The sequence below is a fragment of the Magnolia sinica genome, chromosome 3 (assembly GCF_029962835.1).
Source record: "Magnolia sinica isolate HGM2019 chromosome 3, MsV1, whole genome shotgun sequence".
Classification (NCBI taxonomy): Eukaryota; Viridiplantae; Streptophyta; class Magnoliopsida; order Magnoliales; family Magnoliaceae; genus Magnolia; species Magnolia sinica.
This window is the reverse complement of record NC_080575.1, coordinates 25,328,947-25,347,788: the sequence shown is the minus strand read 5'-3', so window position 1 is coordinate 25,347,788 and position 18,842 is coordinate 25,328,947. Positions and strand designations below refer to the sequence as shown.

At 40.7% G+C, this 18,842-nt stretch overlaps 1 protein-coding gene across 1 annotated transcript in view; it reads right to left on the bottom strand.

The window, feature by feature from the left end:
• Positions 1-18,842, bottom strand: part of LOC131239719 (phosphoglucan, water dikinase, chloroplastic) — a 72,432-nt gene that overhangs the window by 14,359 nt on the left and 39,231 nt on the right. Inside the window, exons 8-9 of the mRNA XM_058237558.1 lie at positions 5,843-6,010; positions 5,679-5,731 (exon numbers count right to left, since the gene is read on the bottom strand). Of these exons, the coding sequence (XP_058093541.1) occupies positions 5,679-5,731; positions 5,843-6,010 (221 nt within the window). The remainder of the gene's footprint in view (positions 1-5,678; positions 5,732-5,842; positions 6,011-18,842) is intronic.

The window sequence follows — 18,842 nt, the reverse complement described above, 5'->3', positions numbered from 1 at the left end:
GGAAAGAGAAGAAGAAGAAAAAGAAAAGAAAAAAAATGAGCGAAAAATGAGAGAGAATGAGAATAAGGTTTCACACGTCCCCACCTTGCAAGTCTATTAACATAGTTTTCAATATTTACAAGAATGCCAACTCGATAAAGAGACGATCTATTGAGAACGACACGGAGCTTTCGTAAATATATTTGTCAGTTGATCTTGGGACTTGACTCACAACATGCAAATTTCCTTAGTTGCAGTTTTCTTCTGGATAAAGTGGAAATCAACTTCGATATGCTTGGTCCTCTCATGATAGACCGAGTTGTTGGCAATATGAGAAGTTACTTGATTATCACAGTACAGCTTCATAGGAACCTCAACTATAAACCCAAGTTCACTCATTAATATTTTTAATAAAATAAGCTCACACATCGCATGGACCATTGTTTTGTATTTCACCTCAGCACTTGAATGGATTGGGTCACAACATTTTGCTTCTTACTCTTCCATGTAACAAGATTACTACCTACAAAAGTCGGTAACTAGACAAAGACTGCTTATCATATGAAGAACCAACCAAATCTGCATCAAAATATCCTTCTACTTGAAGATGACCATTCAGCTTGTAGAGAATAGCACAAACAGGAGGAGCTCCCTTTAAATACCTGAGGATATGAAGCACGACCTCCATATGAGGAACCCGGGAAGCCTGCATAAACTGACTAACCACGCTGATAGGATAATATCAAGTTGGGTAATTACTAGATAAATTAATTTTCCCACAAGTCAACAATATTTCCTCGGATTATCAATTAATTCATCCTAAACCACACCAAGTTTTTTAATTACATCCATGCAAGTTTCAACAGGCTTGGCTCCTAGAAGACTTGTCTCATCCAGTAAATCCATCAAATATTTTCGTTGTGATAAGTTGATGCCCACATTGGATGTGACCACCTCAATGCCCAAGAAATATTGAAGACAGCACAAGTCCTTCATACAGAAATGCTGATATCAAAATTTCGTCAACTTGTCACATCTATTTGTCATTCCGAATGGTCAACCTACTTACGTTTCATCCCGAACTTGAACATCACTATACTAAATTTGCCTAAACAAGTTCTTAGAGATTGTTTCAACCCATAAATTGATTTCTTACGATGGTATATTTTATTTGACTCCCCTTGAGAAACAAACACGCGTGGTTGCTCCATGTAAACTTCTTCAACTAGATCTCCATGAAAAAAAAAGAAAAAGAAAAAGTATTCTTAACATTAAGATGATATTATTGCAGCAATGGAAATAACTACTTGCATTGAGTGAAGATTAGCCATTGGTAAGAAGGTATCTAAGTAATTGATGTAGAGCGGGTCGCGGACAGTTACATGGCCAAGATGGATCAGAAAAGGCCCGGTCGACGACAGAAGTGATCCAGACCATCGAACCTTAAATTGGGCGTATCTTGCAATCCGGAATGAGTTATCTGACATAAAATATATGATTATGGGGTAGAACGAGCTACTGAAGCCAACCAACCCAGCTACGCCGGGTTGCGCAGCCCGGAATTGCGAAAAACCCCTGGATCGATGGTCGTTTCCCCATTTTAATTTCGTTTTTACTATAAATAGTAAGTTTTAGTTTGATTATAACTCTTCATCCGTCGGGCTTTAGGAGTTGCGCCCAACGTGAAAAGAGCTTAGAATAATTAGGACAACGGTTTGGTGAAGCCAAATAGGACACTTACTATTTTTGGCCGAAAACCTTGCGCACTAGTAGACATCACGACCGTCTATAAATAGTAAGTTTACTATTTATAGTAAGTCGCGGATTCTAAGAGTTTGAGTTGTAGTTTGATTCTAATTTCTTTCCCATTGCTTGGTACCCCTATTTAAAGGGTTGTGAACTCGTTTTTATTCATCAATTAATCAATTTCGAATTTATTAGAATTTATTTCTATTTTCTGCTTTCTTTCCTCGTGGATTCGAGAAGTCTCTGTGAGGAGTCCAGAGAAGCTCCGTGGATTCGGAGTAGTTATCCTCATCACGTTCATCCCTGCGTCAGTAATCGACCCCAAGGGTATAAGAATATCCTTTGGTAACTAACCAAGCTTTTAGATGATCCACTACACCATCAAGTTTGTATTTTACCGTATACACCCATATGCAACCAACTGTACGCTTTCCAAGAGGTAATTCAACTAACGTTCAAGTTTGATTTTGATAAAGTGCATCCATTTCTTCTTCCATAGCTTATTTCCACCCATCACAACAGAGCCTGTTGAAAAGAACGAGAGATGGACATAAACAACAAAGACAAAGGAAATTGTCAAAATGATGGAGATAAACCACTAAACAAAACAAAGTTGGAAATAAGATGTTGTGTACATGAACGAATACCCTTACAAAGATCAATGGGTAGATTACCTTCATCTGATGATGGAGACAAGGACTCAAAAGAATGGTGATCTTCTAATAGATCAGGAGGATTGGTATAAGTTGTGATCATATATTCTCCATCTTAATGTTTGGAATGTCTGGCGTAAACCTGCAAAGGCCAATCTACGTGTTGCATAGACATCTCCTCAACTCCAATATTAACATCCGGTATAATGGAAAGAGTAATTATGGAGCTCTCTTCAATCTGTAAATACTTACCTTCTTCAAATAAATATGGAGTTTGTTCAAAGAACGTGACATCAGTTGTCAATGTAGCTATATTTTTTAAAGTACTGAGTTCAAAAGTGAAGGAGATAGGCTTGGAGACATAACCCTCGGTGCCATCATCAGAGGAACTAACCTAATTCACCCAAGCAAGCTTACCAATAAGATCCAACACTATTGATACCTGTTATCATGGCCACAGTTACCACTGAAATTTGCATCACGACCTCCCAATTATTTCAGCCTCCAAAGCGACCTCCCCCTGTATCGCTACAAGCACCACGATCATGGCCATCACCACGACTTCCCCAATCTTCTCAACCAGGTGCTCACCCATCTCCTCAACCAGATGCAAACATAAATGCAAATTGATTTGACGAAGATGAACTCTATATACTGACCACACGTCGAACATGAGTAAAAGCCCCAGTAGTATATGGGATCTCATTACCTCCAAGAATCTATGCTCGGACAGGCTCGAACTCAGAATGAAGATAATAGAGAAATTTAGCAACACGGAATTCTTCTCTCTACTGTCGCATAGTCTCATAATCTGTGGATAGGGATTGTCATACGTTTAGATCCTCCCGCATGCCTTGCAAAGCAAAATAATACTCTCTGATGCACTTATCTCCTTATTGAAGAGCAAAAATACTCTAAAGTAACTCATAGATCCGAGTTATGTTCTTTTACCCAAATACATCTACTTCGGGTTATCTTAGACTTCATTTGTTGTCTTGAAAAAGATAACATTTGCACTGATATTAGGCTCCATACTATTACATAACAAAGCCCCTAATTTGGGCATCCTCTATCACCCAATCTTCATACTCTATTGAATTTTCGTCAGGATTGAGGGAAGTCAAACATTTTAATTTCCGGCACATTAAGGAATAACTCTACTAATGTGACACCTGTTAGTAATATGCCCCATTTACTTTAGTTGATGTAATCTAAAAGTTCATAAACTTGGATGGAGACAGAAGATCTTGGCTTCATTCTTGATGTCCATTGATGAAGGAGAAATCAAACACTCAAGGAGAAATGAATAGCTTTAACTTACCCTGCACGTATTTCAGAAACCGACGTATATCAATGAACACGATCACTTGATGGAACTTCTTGTTTTAACACCTTCACACATACATTGATTCTTTAACCCTTGCAATGCGCACATTCAACACATATTTTCGATCTCAATTCCAATCACAAATCTGGCCATAAACACAAGATGCCCCACTTTTGTCCATCACAATGGATATATATGAAAGTGGGCCTCACACACATTCACAGGATACAATTACACGGCCCATCATATGGTGGTTAAGAGAGATTCGAGTAGATCAGCCCCCGATGACCTAATAATTTCACCTCAAAACAATAACAAGAAAAACAAAAGAGGAGAAATGTTGAAGAAGAGGGAAGCGATAGATGCCCGGATAAATTTAGCTCGATACCATATGAGCGGATTGAGAAAGGAAGAAAGAGAAGGAAAAAAAAAAATGAAAGAAAAATGAGAGAGAGGATGAGGATTTGGATTCGTACATCCTGACCTCTCTTTTATTAACTTAGTTTTCGATATTTACAAGAATGTCATTAATAACAAAAGCAAAAATACCCATTACGTCCTAAACCTAGATGGGCCTAAGAATGGGCCATATAACAGCCAACATTCACATTTGATAACAATACACATGCACGCACGCACACGCACGCACACACAGAGATATATATGTCACAAGTCAAACCGGTTGGACCATAAGTTACCATCCATCCAGCAGAAAACTTCCAACCTATCATGCGCATGCGATATCCAACCCTTCCAATAGATTGGCCACAACATGAGGTTCGACTCGAACCCGGTTCGGCTCGAAGCTCGAGCCGACTCGACTCGGATATATATTATATTATATTATATATTATTATATTTTAAAATTTTAAAAATTAAAACTTAAACCATACCTTGCTCATCCGTTTCTTTTTTACCATTTCCCTTACCTAATTCGCCGCGCTCGAGCTCCTCTCTCTCTCTCTCTCTCTCTCTCTCTATATATATATATATATATATATATTACTAATTGAATATTTGATTTGGGGGTTGGGTTAGTTGGGTCGGGTTGCTAGGTTGAGTCAGGTGCGAGTTGGGTGTTGGGTCGGGTCAGGTTGGGAGCAGACTCGACTCGATTCGGGGTAAGTTCGCCTTGACTCGATTCGCTAGCTCACCTCGAGCTCGACTTGAAAGGTTTGACAAACAAGCCAAGCCAAGCCAAGCTTGACCCACCTCGACTCGACTCGGCTCGATGTACAGCCCTAGCTGATCCTCATGATGGGCAACAAATTAGACGGGTTCGATGTCACCTGCACATGATTAGTTGAAAGTTATCCACTGGGTCGACAATAACCTATGGTCCAACCGGCTGGAATGTGTGTTTGTGTGTGTGTGTGTATCCATATACATATATACAGAGAGAGAGCGAGAGAGAGAGAGGGCTTGGATGATGATGATGATGATGATGAAACTGCATGCTACACAATCTAGTTACGCAAGAATATTATGAGCCAGATAAATACTATTGTAGAGATGAACACAAATATTACATTAGGAATTGGTATCTACACCCAATTTGATTGATAGACACCCCCCTCATTTCTACTTTGGTGATTTAGCATATGGTTTTTTTTTTTCAAGATTACGGAACTTTATTAAAAAGAATCGGCCACCCAAGCAACACACTAAGGCAGGAAGAAAGTAAAAAAGAAAGATTGTGTCAATGAGAAAGGGGTGTGTATAATGACTCCCCATTATGTTCTTCCTTTTATTCCAATTAAAAAAGAAATGGAAGCTTTAATAAAATCAACACAAGATTTTGTACATGGTTACCTCCAAGTTTTATGTCTCAATAGTATTTGACATTGAAACGTAAAAATTGATGTTCAAAAGGAACAAGGCAACAAGTGCAAAACAGAAGTCTGGACCATTTGAATTAACTTCATCTATGAAAGGAAGGCAGATCACTGATCAGCTCAAAATTTAAATCCCACCTGCTTAATAGAACAAATGAGTAGTCCTCAAGGCCAATTTCACAGAGGCGCCACTGCATAGAAGGCATTTTTTATGTTAAAAATCACTACTCTCTTAAATAATCAGAAACTATTTATTTCCATAATGTTTCAAATGGAATGAGAAACAAAAAAGATGATCCTACCTTTTGACGCATTGCTATAGCAGCATCAGGAGCATCATTTCTCAGACCACTTTCAAGACCTTTTACAATCACAGCTCTTAGACGCGTCAAGGAACTCATGGTATCCATTATTACATCAATACCACCATTTTTTAAGGAATCAGTTGACTCTTCCAACTTGTCCAAATTCTGCAATGATATTGACAATAATAATATTTTCCATCAGTACAAAAGTGAGAAAATCAATCACATTTAGCCACTAAGTTCTTCAAGAGGTTCTGTTAAAAGAAATACATAAACAAAAGTAAAACAGAAACTTTAATGGCCTGTTTGGATTCATGGAAAGGGACGGAAAGGGAAGGAAAGGAAACACCATTTCCCATTAAACTAATTTTCTATTGTTTGTGAAGACTTTTTTGTGGGAAGTAGTGGGAAACACCATTTCCCATTTTCTCTTTTTGTTGGAAAATCAACAAATTTATTTTCCCACCTCCCCTCCTAAGTCCTAAGAAATGTATTTTCCCACAACTAAAGGAAAATGAATTTCTTAAGAGTTAAACACGTGCCACTGCCCATCTCCAATCGCCACACATCACATGTGTGAATATTCCACCATTGATCTTCTATCGTGCCACGCACATGCCTCAATGCCACATGTGCCAATGAGCCACATGTGCCATCATCCATCTTCACTTGAGCCCCACATGTACAAAGCACCTCGAAAGCACCATATGTGCCGCATGTGCCAGCTTTCCATTGTCCATCTTCTGTTGTGTCATACAGATTTCACTATGCTACATGTGCCACCATCCATCTTACACTTGTGCCTCACATGTGCCACTGGCACAAGTCATTTTCCATCTTCAATCGCTCCATATGAGCCACATGTGACAGCATGCCACATGTGCCACCATCTACCTTTAAGTGCCCACATGTCAAATGTGCTAATGTGCCGCTTGTGTCACATGTGCCACCATACAACTTCAAGCACCCTTCATGTGTCGTGTGTGACACCATGAAGCTTAAGCACCCACGCGCCATCATCCATCTTCAAGCGTCCCATATATGTCATGTGTTAATCTGGCAATGACTATCCGAAAAAAAAAAAAAAACAGACAATAAATTGGAAAACAGGCTCCAAATTTTCTAGGAAAATCTTATTTAAAAGCAAAGTTTCACAATTTCCTGAAAGTAAGGTTTCCTGAGACAATGTTTCCTTTCCCACGCTTTCCACAAATCCAAACAGGCCCTACAAGGAATCAACGACACATATTTTATCCAATTATGCAGTAGCAACCTGAACCAAAGTTACTCAAAAGGCAGAGTTTCCTTGAAAACCATAACAGACTACTGCAAATGATCTCATGACAGCAATATACTTGCACATAAATCTTCTTCTTCTTCTTCTTCTTCTTTTTTTTTCCTTTCTTTTCCATTGTTAGTAAGCTCATAAATTTTATTTTAAAAAAAATACTAATTGAATATGAAGGCAATTCTACCAACGAAAAGCTTTAACAATCATAAATTTGAAAGCTACAATGAATAGAAGAAGCACCATTATCCCGTACACAAACAGCACCTAGATTTGCACTGATTGATGCTATATGGTCAATTAATAAATCCAACAATACAAAACTCCTGATTTCAACTAGTCACTTGAAGCCACAGTAAGAAAACACATGACTCAGATAAAAGAATAATTAGGAAAACATCATGGTGAAGTGATGCGGACACAGGTGCATTCAAGGTGTACCAACGAAGAAAGCGCCAACCACAAGTGCCGTCCTTGTGGATAGGCGAATATTGAGGAGCTGAAGACCTTTCACATGTGATTGGACATATAGAAGACCCCACTTAGGGAAGACACATGTGAAGGAAGATTGGAGAAAGAAGACCGAGCGCCCAAACTTTCCCATATTTATGTTATTTGCACGTTTTTTGACTTAGTTAGGGGTCTTTTAGTAATCTTATATCTTTATTTGCTTATCCTAGGGGTATTTTAGTAATTTTATGTCTTTATTTGCTTATTTAAGTGGGGTAAAGCCCTAAACACGAATTTCAACTAGTGATTAATGAAAAGCAAACCCTTTGGTTGCCTCCTTCCTCTCTTCTCTCTAATGGTGCTTCTTCTCTCCCCTTGATCTTCTTCTTCTAATTTCTTCTTGTGCCCTTCCAACTTCCTCAAGGTAATAACTTTCTTTCTTCTATTTTTCAGTTTTGGCTAATTCCTCTTCGATCAAAATCTTGAGAACCGATCTAAACCCTAAATCCCCAAATTCTCAAATCCCTAATCCGAGAAACTTCTTGGTTTTTCGGACTAGTGATCTTCATTGATCGATTGGGTGTGACCATGCAAGATCGGGAGGTCTCATCCCTCGCCGGATCCAACCTAAGTAGTAATTGAATTCCATACTTCATGGTTGTAGTGATGGCCCGCTCCATTGCATGTTTCCTTTATGATTTTCTCAGTTATGATGATTACTGTTAGAATTTTAGATCATTTATTCCTTTTATTTCCGCTGTTTAATTATCTCCATGAGCATGCATCATAATTAGGGCTGTCCTGCGTCAAATTTGGTATCAAAGCCAAGGCTTGCATGGTTTTTGTCTAGATCGAGTTATCAAATTAGGGTTTTGATTTTTAGGTTTAACTTAGGAAAGTTTCAGGTTTAGAAAGTTTTCAATTTTAGAAACTTTCCAATTTTAGAAAGTTCCTAATCTGGAAAATTTTCAGATTTGAGTTGTTTCCTGTTTCAACTTAATTGTGTCAGTTCATAGTAGTTTTGCATTCATCGCATTCATCTTGTCATAACACCTAGTAGTCTAGTTAGGTAGAGTTTGGTTCAAGTCTTCATTATATGCCCACGAGAAGAGGTAGAGGTTTCGGACTTCAACCTACCATGAATAACGAGCAGTTATCTGAGCAACTTGCTCAATTGATACAAAAGATAACCGCCCTAGAAGCGGGTCAAAGGCGTGAGTTTGCCCGCCTTGAGAACCAAATTACCACTACCATGACTAAGGTGGAGCAACTAGAGGCGTCCCAAAAGGAAAACCCCGCTATAGGGGAAGATGCGCACTCCCAAGTGGAAGGAATCATTGAAGAACGTGCTGCCACACGTGGTGGTAGTGAGGATAGAGATCGTGGTAACGGTCGTGGTGTGGTGCGAGAGGCACGAGCCACATGTGGTCATCAAGACCGTTATGATCCAGATGAGCGTGCGATGAAGAGTGTGAGAGTTGAGGCCTCGAGTTTTGATGGACGCTTGGATCCCAAGGCATTCCTAGACTGGGTTGCTGACATGGACCACTACTTTGAGTGGTATGGCATGTCAGAAAACCGTCAAATGCGGTTTGCTAAGATGAAGCTTGTGGGTCAAGCCAAGCTCTTCTGGACCAACACCGAGCGTAGGATAGAGAGAGTTGGTAGAGCCCCTATCACACATTGGTATGAGATGAAAGAGAAGTTGAAGGAGAAGTACCTTCCTCTCTCATACCGTCAGAAGCTCCTTGACCAATGGCAATCCTTACGCCAAGGGTCAATGCCTGCCGCTGACTACATCGCTAAATTTGAAGAGTATGTGATGCGATGTGATATCCGAGAAGACCCTCTAGTAACGCTCTCGCGTTTTAAGACGGGCCTTTGTGCGGATCTTCAGCGCGAGCTTATTACTCGGCCCTTAACGGACTTAGATGAAGCATATCAAGTCGTGCAGGAGTTAGAGCAGTATCTGAAGGCTCCTGTCTTTCGTCGTTTCGAGTCCCGAGACTCCAATGCTAGATCTAGTTCCCAAGGAACTAGACCCAATATTGGTAATCAACCTAGGGCACAGGCGACCATTCCGCCTAGGCCTAGGGAGGACAAGGGCAAAGGGGTTCTTGGTGCCGGTCCTAATAACATGAGCCAAGTGAGGTGCTATGAGTGTGGCAACCTTGGCCACATGTCTAATCAGTGTCCTACGAAGAGCCGTGGGAGAGCCTTAGTTATAGGCGAGTCCCACGAGGGTGGAGATGACCAGGGTAATTATGAAGTTGAAGAGTATCACCCTGAAGGAGGACTTACTGATGAAGAAGTGAATGGAGAAGCAACGCTTGCAATAGTCAGGCGTGTGTTAGCTCAGTCTAGAAGTAGTGCTGACTGGCGTCGAAGCACTATCTTCTACACTATTGCCAAGTGTGGTGAAAAGAATTGTAAGGTGATAGTGGACAGTGAAAGTTGTCAGAATGTGATTTCCACTAGCACCTTAGATCGCTTAAAACTGAAATCCACACCTCATCCAGACCCGTATAAAGTTTCTTGGGTTGACAAGACATCCCTACCTGTCACCCAGCAATGTCTAGTCTCCATCGAGTTTGGGTCATACAAAGAGTCCCTGTGGTGTGATGTTTTACCTATGGATGTGGGACATGTTATCCTAGGTAGACCGTGGCTATTCGATAATGATGTCACGATCTTTGGCCGTTCGAATGCGTGTACTTTTATGTATAATGGTAAAAAGATCAAACTTAATCCCATGCCACCTGAGAATACACTAGGGAAGAAGAAGGATGAGAAGGCAAGTGAGCCTAGAGAAATGGAGAAATCCAAACCTAAGTCTTTACATATAATCAGTGCAAGAGAGTTTGAAAAAGAGGCTAAGGAGGATTCTATGGTGTATGCCCTTGTGGCTAGAGAAATTACACCTGAGGTTCCATCAGAGTTGCCCTGTGAGGTGACCTCGGTCCTGAAGGAATACAGTGATGTATTTCCTGAAGACTTACCGAATGAGTTGCCACCTATGAGGGACATACAAAATGCCATTGATCTTGTCCCAGTGGTCTACTTTACCGAACCTTCCTCACTACAGAATGAACCCCCGGCGCATGCAGAGTTGAAGAAGCAAATTGATGAGCTTCGCAAAAAGGTTTCATCCAAGAGAGTATGAGCCCGTGTGCCGTGCTTGCATTGTGACGCTAAAGAAAGACGGCACGTGGCGCATGTGTGTGGACAGCCGTGCCAAAACAAAATTTCTGTCAAGTATAGGTTCCCTATACCTAGACTTGATGATATGCTTGACATGATGGCCGGTCTATTATATTCTCTAAGATAGACCTCAAGAGTGGATATCACCAAATTCGTATACGCCCGGAGATGAGTGGAAGACGGCGTTTAAGACGAAAGATGGGCTATATGAGTGGTTGGTCATGCCATTCGGCTTGACTAACGCACCCAGTACTTTCATGCGGGTGATGACACAAACTTTGAGGCCGTTCATGGAAAAATTCCTAGTGGTGTACTTTGACGATATTCTTATTTATAGTACCACTAAGGAATCACACCTTGAACATTTAAAGAAGGTCTGTAGTGTCCTTAGGAAGGAAAAGTTGTACGCTAATCTTAAGAAATGTGCATTCATGTCTAACCAAGTTGTGTTCTTAGGATTTATAGTGTCATCTGAAGGGATGCGGGCAGACCCTGAAAAAGTCAGGGCCATAGTTGAGTGGCCAGAACCAAGGAACATTCATGAGGTGCGAAGTTTTCACGGCCTAGCAACTTTTTATCGTCGGTTCATTAGGGGTTTTAGCACGATCATGGCTCCCATTACCGAGTGCATGAAAAAGGGAGAGTTCATGTGGTCTAAAGCCGCCGTCAAGGCTTTTAAAGAAATTAAGGGCAAGATGGTGGAAGCTCCTGTCATGCGTCTACCTGACTTTTCTAAAGTCTTTGTAGTAGCGTGCGATGCGTCTGGTGTCGGTATAGGTGGAGTGTTGAGTCAAGAAGGACACCCAGTGGCCTATTTCAGTGAAAAACTGAATGAGGCAAAACAAAAATACTCCACTTACGACAAAGAATTTTATGCGGTAGTGCAATCCCTGAGACATTGGCGACACTACCTCCTACCGCAAGAATTCGTTTTGTTTTCTGACCATGAGGCTTTGAGATATTTGCATTCTCAGAAGAAACTCAACCCAAGGCATGCCAAGTGGGTAGCGTTTCTTCAGGAATATTCGTTTGTTTTGAAACACAAGGCCGGGGTTGAAAACAAACCAGCGGATGCCCTTAGTAGGAGAGTGGCGTTGCTCAACTCCTTGAGTGTAGAGGTAGTCGGATTTGAGCAACTGAAAGATGAATACCCCATATGTCCTGATTTTGGGGGTACTTACGCGTCGCTCTCTAGTGACTAGCATATTATGGGTGAATATGTTCTTAAAGATGGCTTTCTTTTCAAGGGAGACAGACTTTGTATTCCCCGTATGTCCCTTCGTGAATTCCTCATCTGGGAGCTTCATTCAGGAGGGATAGCTGGCCATTTTGGTCGTGATAAGACCATTGCCCTCGTGGAAGATCGTTTCTATTGGCCAAGCCTCAAGCGAGACGTAGCCAAAGTTTTAGGGCAGTGTCGAACATATCAGCTGGCAAAGCAAAGAAAGCAAAATACCGGGCTGTACACGCCATTGCCAGTGCCACATGCTCCGTGGCAGGACATTAGTATGGACTTCGTGCTCGGGCTTCCCAAGACTATAAAAAAAGCACGATTCCGTTTTTGTCGTTGTTGACCGTTTTTCTAAAATGGCGCATTTCCTCCCATGTTCGAAGACGTCAGATGCGTCTCATGTTGCTCGTATCTTTTTTGATGGTGTGGTGCGTCTCCATGGGTTACCTAAAACCATAGTGTCTGATCGTGATGTTCGATTTACTAGCTATTTTTGGAAGACACTGTGGCACATTATGGGAACTCGTTTGCAATTTTCTACTGCTTACCACCCACAAACAGATGGTCAAACTGAAGTGGTAAACCGTAGCCTTGGAAATCTTCTACGTTGTCTAGTGGGTGAACATGTTAAGACTTGGGACCTAATTTTACCAACTGCTGAACTTGCTTATAATGGGTCAGTTAATAGATCTACAAGGTTGAGTCCTTTTGAAATTGTAAGTGGTTATAAACCTAGAATGCCCATAGATCTCTTACCTATGTCTGTTACCCAAAGGTCTTCTGAGTCAGCCGATGCATTCGCACGCCATATTCATGATTTGCATACACATATTAGACAGCGGTTAAATAAGAGCAATGATGATTATAAAGTTTCAGCTGATTCTCATCGTAGAGTGCAAGAATTTCAAGAAGGAGACTGTAATGGTGCGAATAAGGCCAAAGCGATTCTCTCAAGGATCAGCAAAGAAATTACAAGCGCGTAGTGCTGGACCATTCAAGATATTACAAAAGGTTGGGTCCAACGCGTATCGGGTTGACCTTCCATCTGAAATGAGCATTAATCCAACTTTTAATGTGGAAGATCTAGTCCGTGCCTATACTCCCATTGTTGATACATCGTCCCTTTCATGGCCTTTTTCTGAGTTTGCTACCCAACCCCTTCCACCCCCTCCTCCACCCATTACACATAAAGAAGCAATTGCGGAAATCTTGGATGACGAGATAGTATCCACGAGAGATGGGGGTTTCCAAAGGTATCTTGTCAGGTGGAAAAACAAACCATCGTCTGAATCTACGTGGCTGTCGGGCGACGCATTGCAGGGTATTGATCTAGATCTACTTGAGCGCTACAAAAGTTTCAACTCGTCGGGGTCGAGTTTTTCTCACCCGAGGGGAATTGATGCGGACACAGGTGCATTCAAGGTGTACCAACGAAGAAAGCGCCAACCACAAGTGCCGTCCTTGTGGATAGGCGAATATTGAGGAGCTGAAGACCTTTCACATGTGATTGGACATATAGAAGACCCCACTTAGGGAAGACACATGTGAAGGAAGATTGGAGAAAGAAGACCGAGCGCCCAAACTTTCCCATATTTATGTTATTTGCACGTTTTTTGACTTAGTTAGGGGTCTTTTAGTAATCTTATATCTTTATTTGCTTATCCTAGGGGTATTTTAGTAATTTTATGTCTTTATTTGCTTATTTAAGTGGGGTAAAGCCCTAAACACGAATTTCAACTAGTGATTAATGAAAAGCAAACCCTTTGGTTGCCTCCTTCCTCTCTTCTCTCTAATGGTGCTTCTTCTCTCCCCTTGATCTTCTTCTTCTAATTTCTTCTTGTGCCCCTCCAACTTCCTCAAGGTAATAACTTTCTTTCTTCTATTTTTCAGTTTTGGCTAATTCCTCTTCAATCAAAATCTTGAGAACCGATCTAAACCCTAAATCCCCAAATTCTCAAATCCCTAATCCGAGAAACTTCTTGGTTTTTCGGACTAGTGATCTTCATTGATCGATTGGGTGTGACCATGCAAGATCGGGAGGTCTCATCCCTCGCCGGATCCAACCTAAGTAGTAATTGAATTCCATACTCCATGGTTGTAGTGATGGCCCGCTCCATTGCATGTTTCCTTTATGATTTTCTCAGTTATGATGATTACTGTTAGAATTTTAGATCATTTATTCCTTTTATTTCCGCTGTTTAATTATCTCCATGAGCATGCATCATAATTAGGGCTGTCCTGCGTCATGAAGCCCCTCTAGTAACACTAGAGGGAAGTATACTATCCTCTAGTAACACTAGAGATTTCCTGAAACCCCCTCTAGCTCTACCTTCAACCAAACAAAAGTGAGCACAAGCTGAATTTATGTTTCTCAATCACAGTAATAGAGTCACACATCCAACTATGCCATTTATAGGCTCGAAAACATAAGAAAGAAATCCTAATAGGAGAAGAATAAAATACCCCTCATGCTTATGTTACTATGACTTTTAAGGGTATTTTGAAAATCACTATACTTAATGAAAACAAACTAAAGCAAACCATGTCTAAACATAAAATATCATGTATGTGAATGATGTAGAGCAGGTAGCGGACAGTTTAATGGCCAAGATGGATCAGAAAAGGCCTGGTCGACGACAGAAGTGATCAAGACCATCAAACCTTAAATCGGGCGTATCTCACAATCCGGAATGAGCTATCGGACATACCATGTATGATTTTGGGGTAGGACAAGCTACTTTAGCCACACAACACCACTACACCGGGTTGCCCACGCCAAATTTGCGAAATACCATCAGATCGACGGTCGTTTCCCTATTTTAATTCCGTTTTTACTATAGATAGTAAGTTTTAGTTTGAATATAACTCTTCATCCGTTGGGCTTTAGGAGTTGCGCCCAACGTGAAAAGTGCTTAGAATAATTAGGAGAACATCGTGGTGAAGCCAAATAGGACACTTACTATTTTTGGCCGAAAACCTTGCACACTAGTGGAAATCACGACCGTCTATAAATAGCAAGTTTACTGTTCATAGTATGTTGTGAATTGTAGGAGTTTTAGTTGTAGTGATAATGAAACTTCTCACATGGCTTAGTATCCCTATTTAAAGGGTTGTGAACTCGTTTATTTCATTCATCAATCAAATTACGAATTTTATAGAATTTATTTTCTATTTTTCTTGCTTTTGCCTCGTGAATTCGAGAAGTCTTTGTGAGGAGTCCAAAGAAGGTCCGTGGATTCGGAGTAGTTATCCTTGAGGAAGACGGTGATCGACCTCATCATGTTCATCCCTACGCCAGTGAATCATGGGCAACATGTGGGATCCATAGGTGCGATCATGTGGGGCCCATGGGATCCTTGCAGGGCACTCGTTTGAAAGGCATATTTGCATCGGCTCCCCCAGCTTTAAAGAACCCAGCTCCATCAAGTTTATCTCGATGTACCATACATAGAGCTTTCGGTTGGTGCGCTGGAATTCTTTCACTAGAAATCCATGTACACTCTGATCTTGGACAACCCTTCCATTACACCAAAAGCTTCCAATACCTACCTTAGTGTGGTGACACAATCTAATCATCTAGGACATCTTCGATCACTTCATCGCATTGTCGAAATACTTAGGTATCCGAATAACCTTTTCTTTCTTTTTGTCATCTTCACGGTGTTCTAGTATTCGATTAAATCTTCCACATTGAAGACAAGCATTTTTTTCCTTTTAAAAAAAAAAAAAAATTTTTTATCTTCTTCTTCTTCCTCTTCTTCTTTTGGAGCAGAAACTCAATTTGATATGTGTTTTCTCCAAGTGGTTTCTTGACATAATAAAGGCCCACGTTCCTTAAATGTAGTTTGTTATATGATCCTCAAGGAAACCATTGAGGCTTAAGATAAACCATCACCTCTGCATCTTGAATTGAATGAAGTGTCACCTCATGTCAATTTATTCCTTGTAGTTTTCATTACTTTGCACAATCTCACACCTGATATCCTCATCCCCTTGATGTACTGCAAAATCCCCAAACATCTAGCTCAGGCTGTTAGTAATTGTTAGTGGTACCAGATCGATAGGTTGTCGAGTGTAGAGCCCACCAACGATTTCAAAAGGGGACAATCCTGTGGTACAATTCATACGTAAAAGGGAAGCAAATGAGAGAATTGCAACGCACACACGCTATAGCAAACACCCCCGTCTCATGAACAAGTTATTACATGAGGTGGGGCCTTGTGTTTCCGTGTCTGCACCTACCCCATGAGTACCATACAAGATGTGGCTTGGTTAGCCTCGTACAAAGTATAGATGGTAAAGAGAAAAGGGAGGATGCAGGAGCATGCAAGCTCAACTACAAGACCCCTAGACATATAGAGTAACAAGCAAGTGCGGATGAGCACCGTGCACATGCAGACGACAATTGGATCCTGGAGTACAAGAAAAGAAAGTGGGTACCATGCGCACGTAGGCGATAGATGGATCCCTTGAGCACAAAGAAAAAGAAGGGGGTGTGGTGAGAGCCAGGATCAGAATGCTGAACTACTATGAACGACATGTGGAGTAAGCAGAGGCTAGGAGTTGTCAAGAGGCTTCCACCAACAGACCCAATCAACCCCTAGGCCAATCCTTCCTCAACATGTGGTGCCTATCAATCCATGAGGAGGCAACATGTGGCAGCCAGAGATGAGGTGGCCCAACGACAGACGAGTGGCATGGGGTCTTACAGGTGTTGTAATAACCTCTATTTATAGGGTGGTAGGGAAAGGTAGTTAGAATAGGCCAATCCTTGATCAACATGTGGTGCCTACCAATCCATGAGGAGGCAACATGCGGCAGCCGTAGATGAGGTGGCCCGATGAGATATGAGTGGCATGGGGTCCTGCAAGTGCTGAGGTACATGTATCACTACGAGGGGCCCACCCGAGGTGGCTCCAAGCTCCATAACATTTCTAACATGCATGACCCTGCGCAATGAACCTTTTGAGCTATGCGGAGTGCACTGCAAGTGCTTGTGTGCGAGAACATGGAGTCAAATCAGAACGTTAGATATGCGGCAGGACGCAAGCCAAGAGGGTAGCACCCCACACTCTGACGTTTGGAGAGATGATCATGAACAATCATAGTCGCAAGAGCTTGCTGGAATGAGAGACATAATGACAAACCACATACTAGAAAGGGTCAACGAGCCTATAGGGTACAGGGCATAGTGTAACAACCCTAACTTAGAGTCTCGACTGTGATCATCTAGAACTTGAAGAAGATGGCAATGCCTCTTTAGGACCTCGTGGGAGTCACAAGGCCATGAGAGTAGTGACTACAACCAATAAAAGTCTTAAAGATCAAGAATGTAAACGACTTGAGTGACAACTCATGCATCCTTTAGAAAGGCACTTCAGGAGAGAGATGACCTCAACGAAACCAACCTTAATACAAGTAACCTTCCTGGTCCTCAGCATATATAACCTTCACAGTCCTCAGCACAAACAAGCTCCACACATCTCCACTTAGACAACTTTAGTCTGCCTCAACACATATATGCACAACACACCTTTGCGCAGACAGGCATTACGTGTACAACTGCAAGAGCTTTGTACATGTCTATGCAAACAGGCAACACGAACCAACTATAGACAACTCCAGCAAACGACTCGAAACAGCTCCATTGCACGACCACATACAGCCATTGTTCGAACTTCGAAGTCCCCCTGATATTATCCGTATCTCCAGCTCGGTGATACTAATAACACTAGTAGTATTAGAAATTCCAGGTATCGGCGATGTATCACTAAGTATCACCAATGTATTGATATCGCGACTACATCTTTATTATTTTTTACCATGTAAATTCTAGGTGTCACTTGTGTTGTGAATGTATCGATATCACCAATATTTTTTACTGTATAAATTCCATGTCTCATTTATATTGCTAGTGTATCAACGATATTTCAATTGTGTAAATTCTAAGTGTTGCTTGTATCTAGTGTATCGGCGATATTTTAATAATATTGTTAATGTATTTATCAGTGTTTTTAAATAGCGGTAGCGTGATGCGTTGCGCTCATCCCTCTATAGCGTGTAGCGTAAATACGTAACGTGTAGCGTAAGCTACTCGATACTTCTATTTTTAAATTTAAATATAGGACAAATATAATAAATAATGGAAAAAAGGAATATATATATATATATATATATATATATATGCCTAAAAGATGTTATTTTATCAATTATGAGTATGTTCAAACAAGTTATTAGTTAGCATTTATTAAAAGTCAATCCACATATATAAGCCAAATCAAATAATTATCACATCAACAACTTTCTAAGCAAACCACTTAATTGAAACCACAAGTCAAAATTATGAAACGAAATAAAAATACCCTAGGTTAAAAGTATCAAGTACAATACAAGTTTCACATTCTTCAACATTAGATACAAAGAAAACATGAAAAAAAAAATTTAATTAAAAAATAAAATAGAAAAAAAAAATACATTGTAGCTTACGCTATGCACCATGCAGTTGTAGCGTACGCTACGACCCCTGTAACGTATGCTACAGGGGATTTACGCTTTTTAGGATGCTACGTAGCGCTACACCCATGCTACGCTACGTAGCGTACGCCACAAGCACTATTTGAAACACTAGTATTGATATCACCAAAAATATGTTTATTAAAAAAAAAATTCCCATTTCAATTTTTTTTATAGGCACATTGTTGTACGCAGTGTTGAATTTTTCGATGATATTATCGTTATCACAACATAGGCAATATTAAGACGACAATCTTTTGTTTCCTTTCCAATTGTCAAGGATTTATCAGTGAAATATCATGAGTTGTCGATAT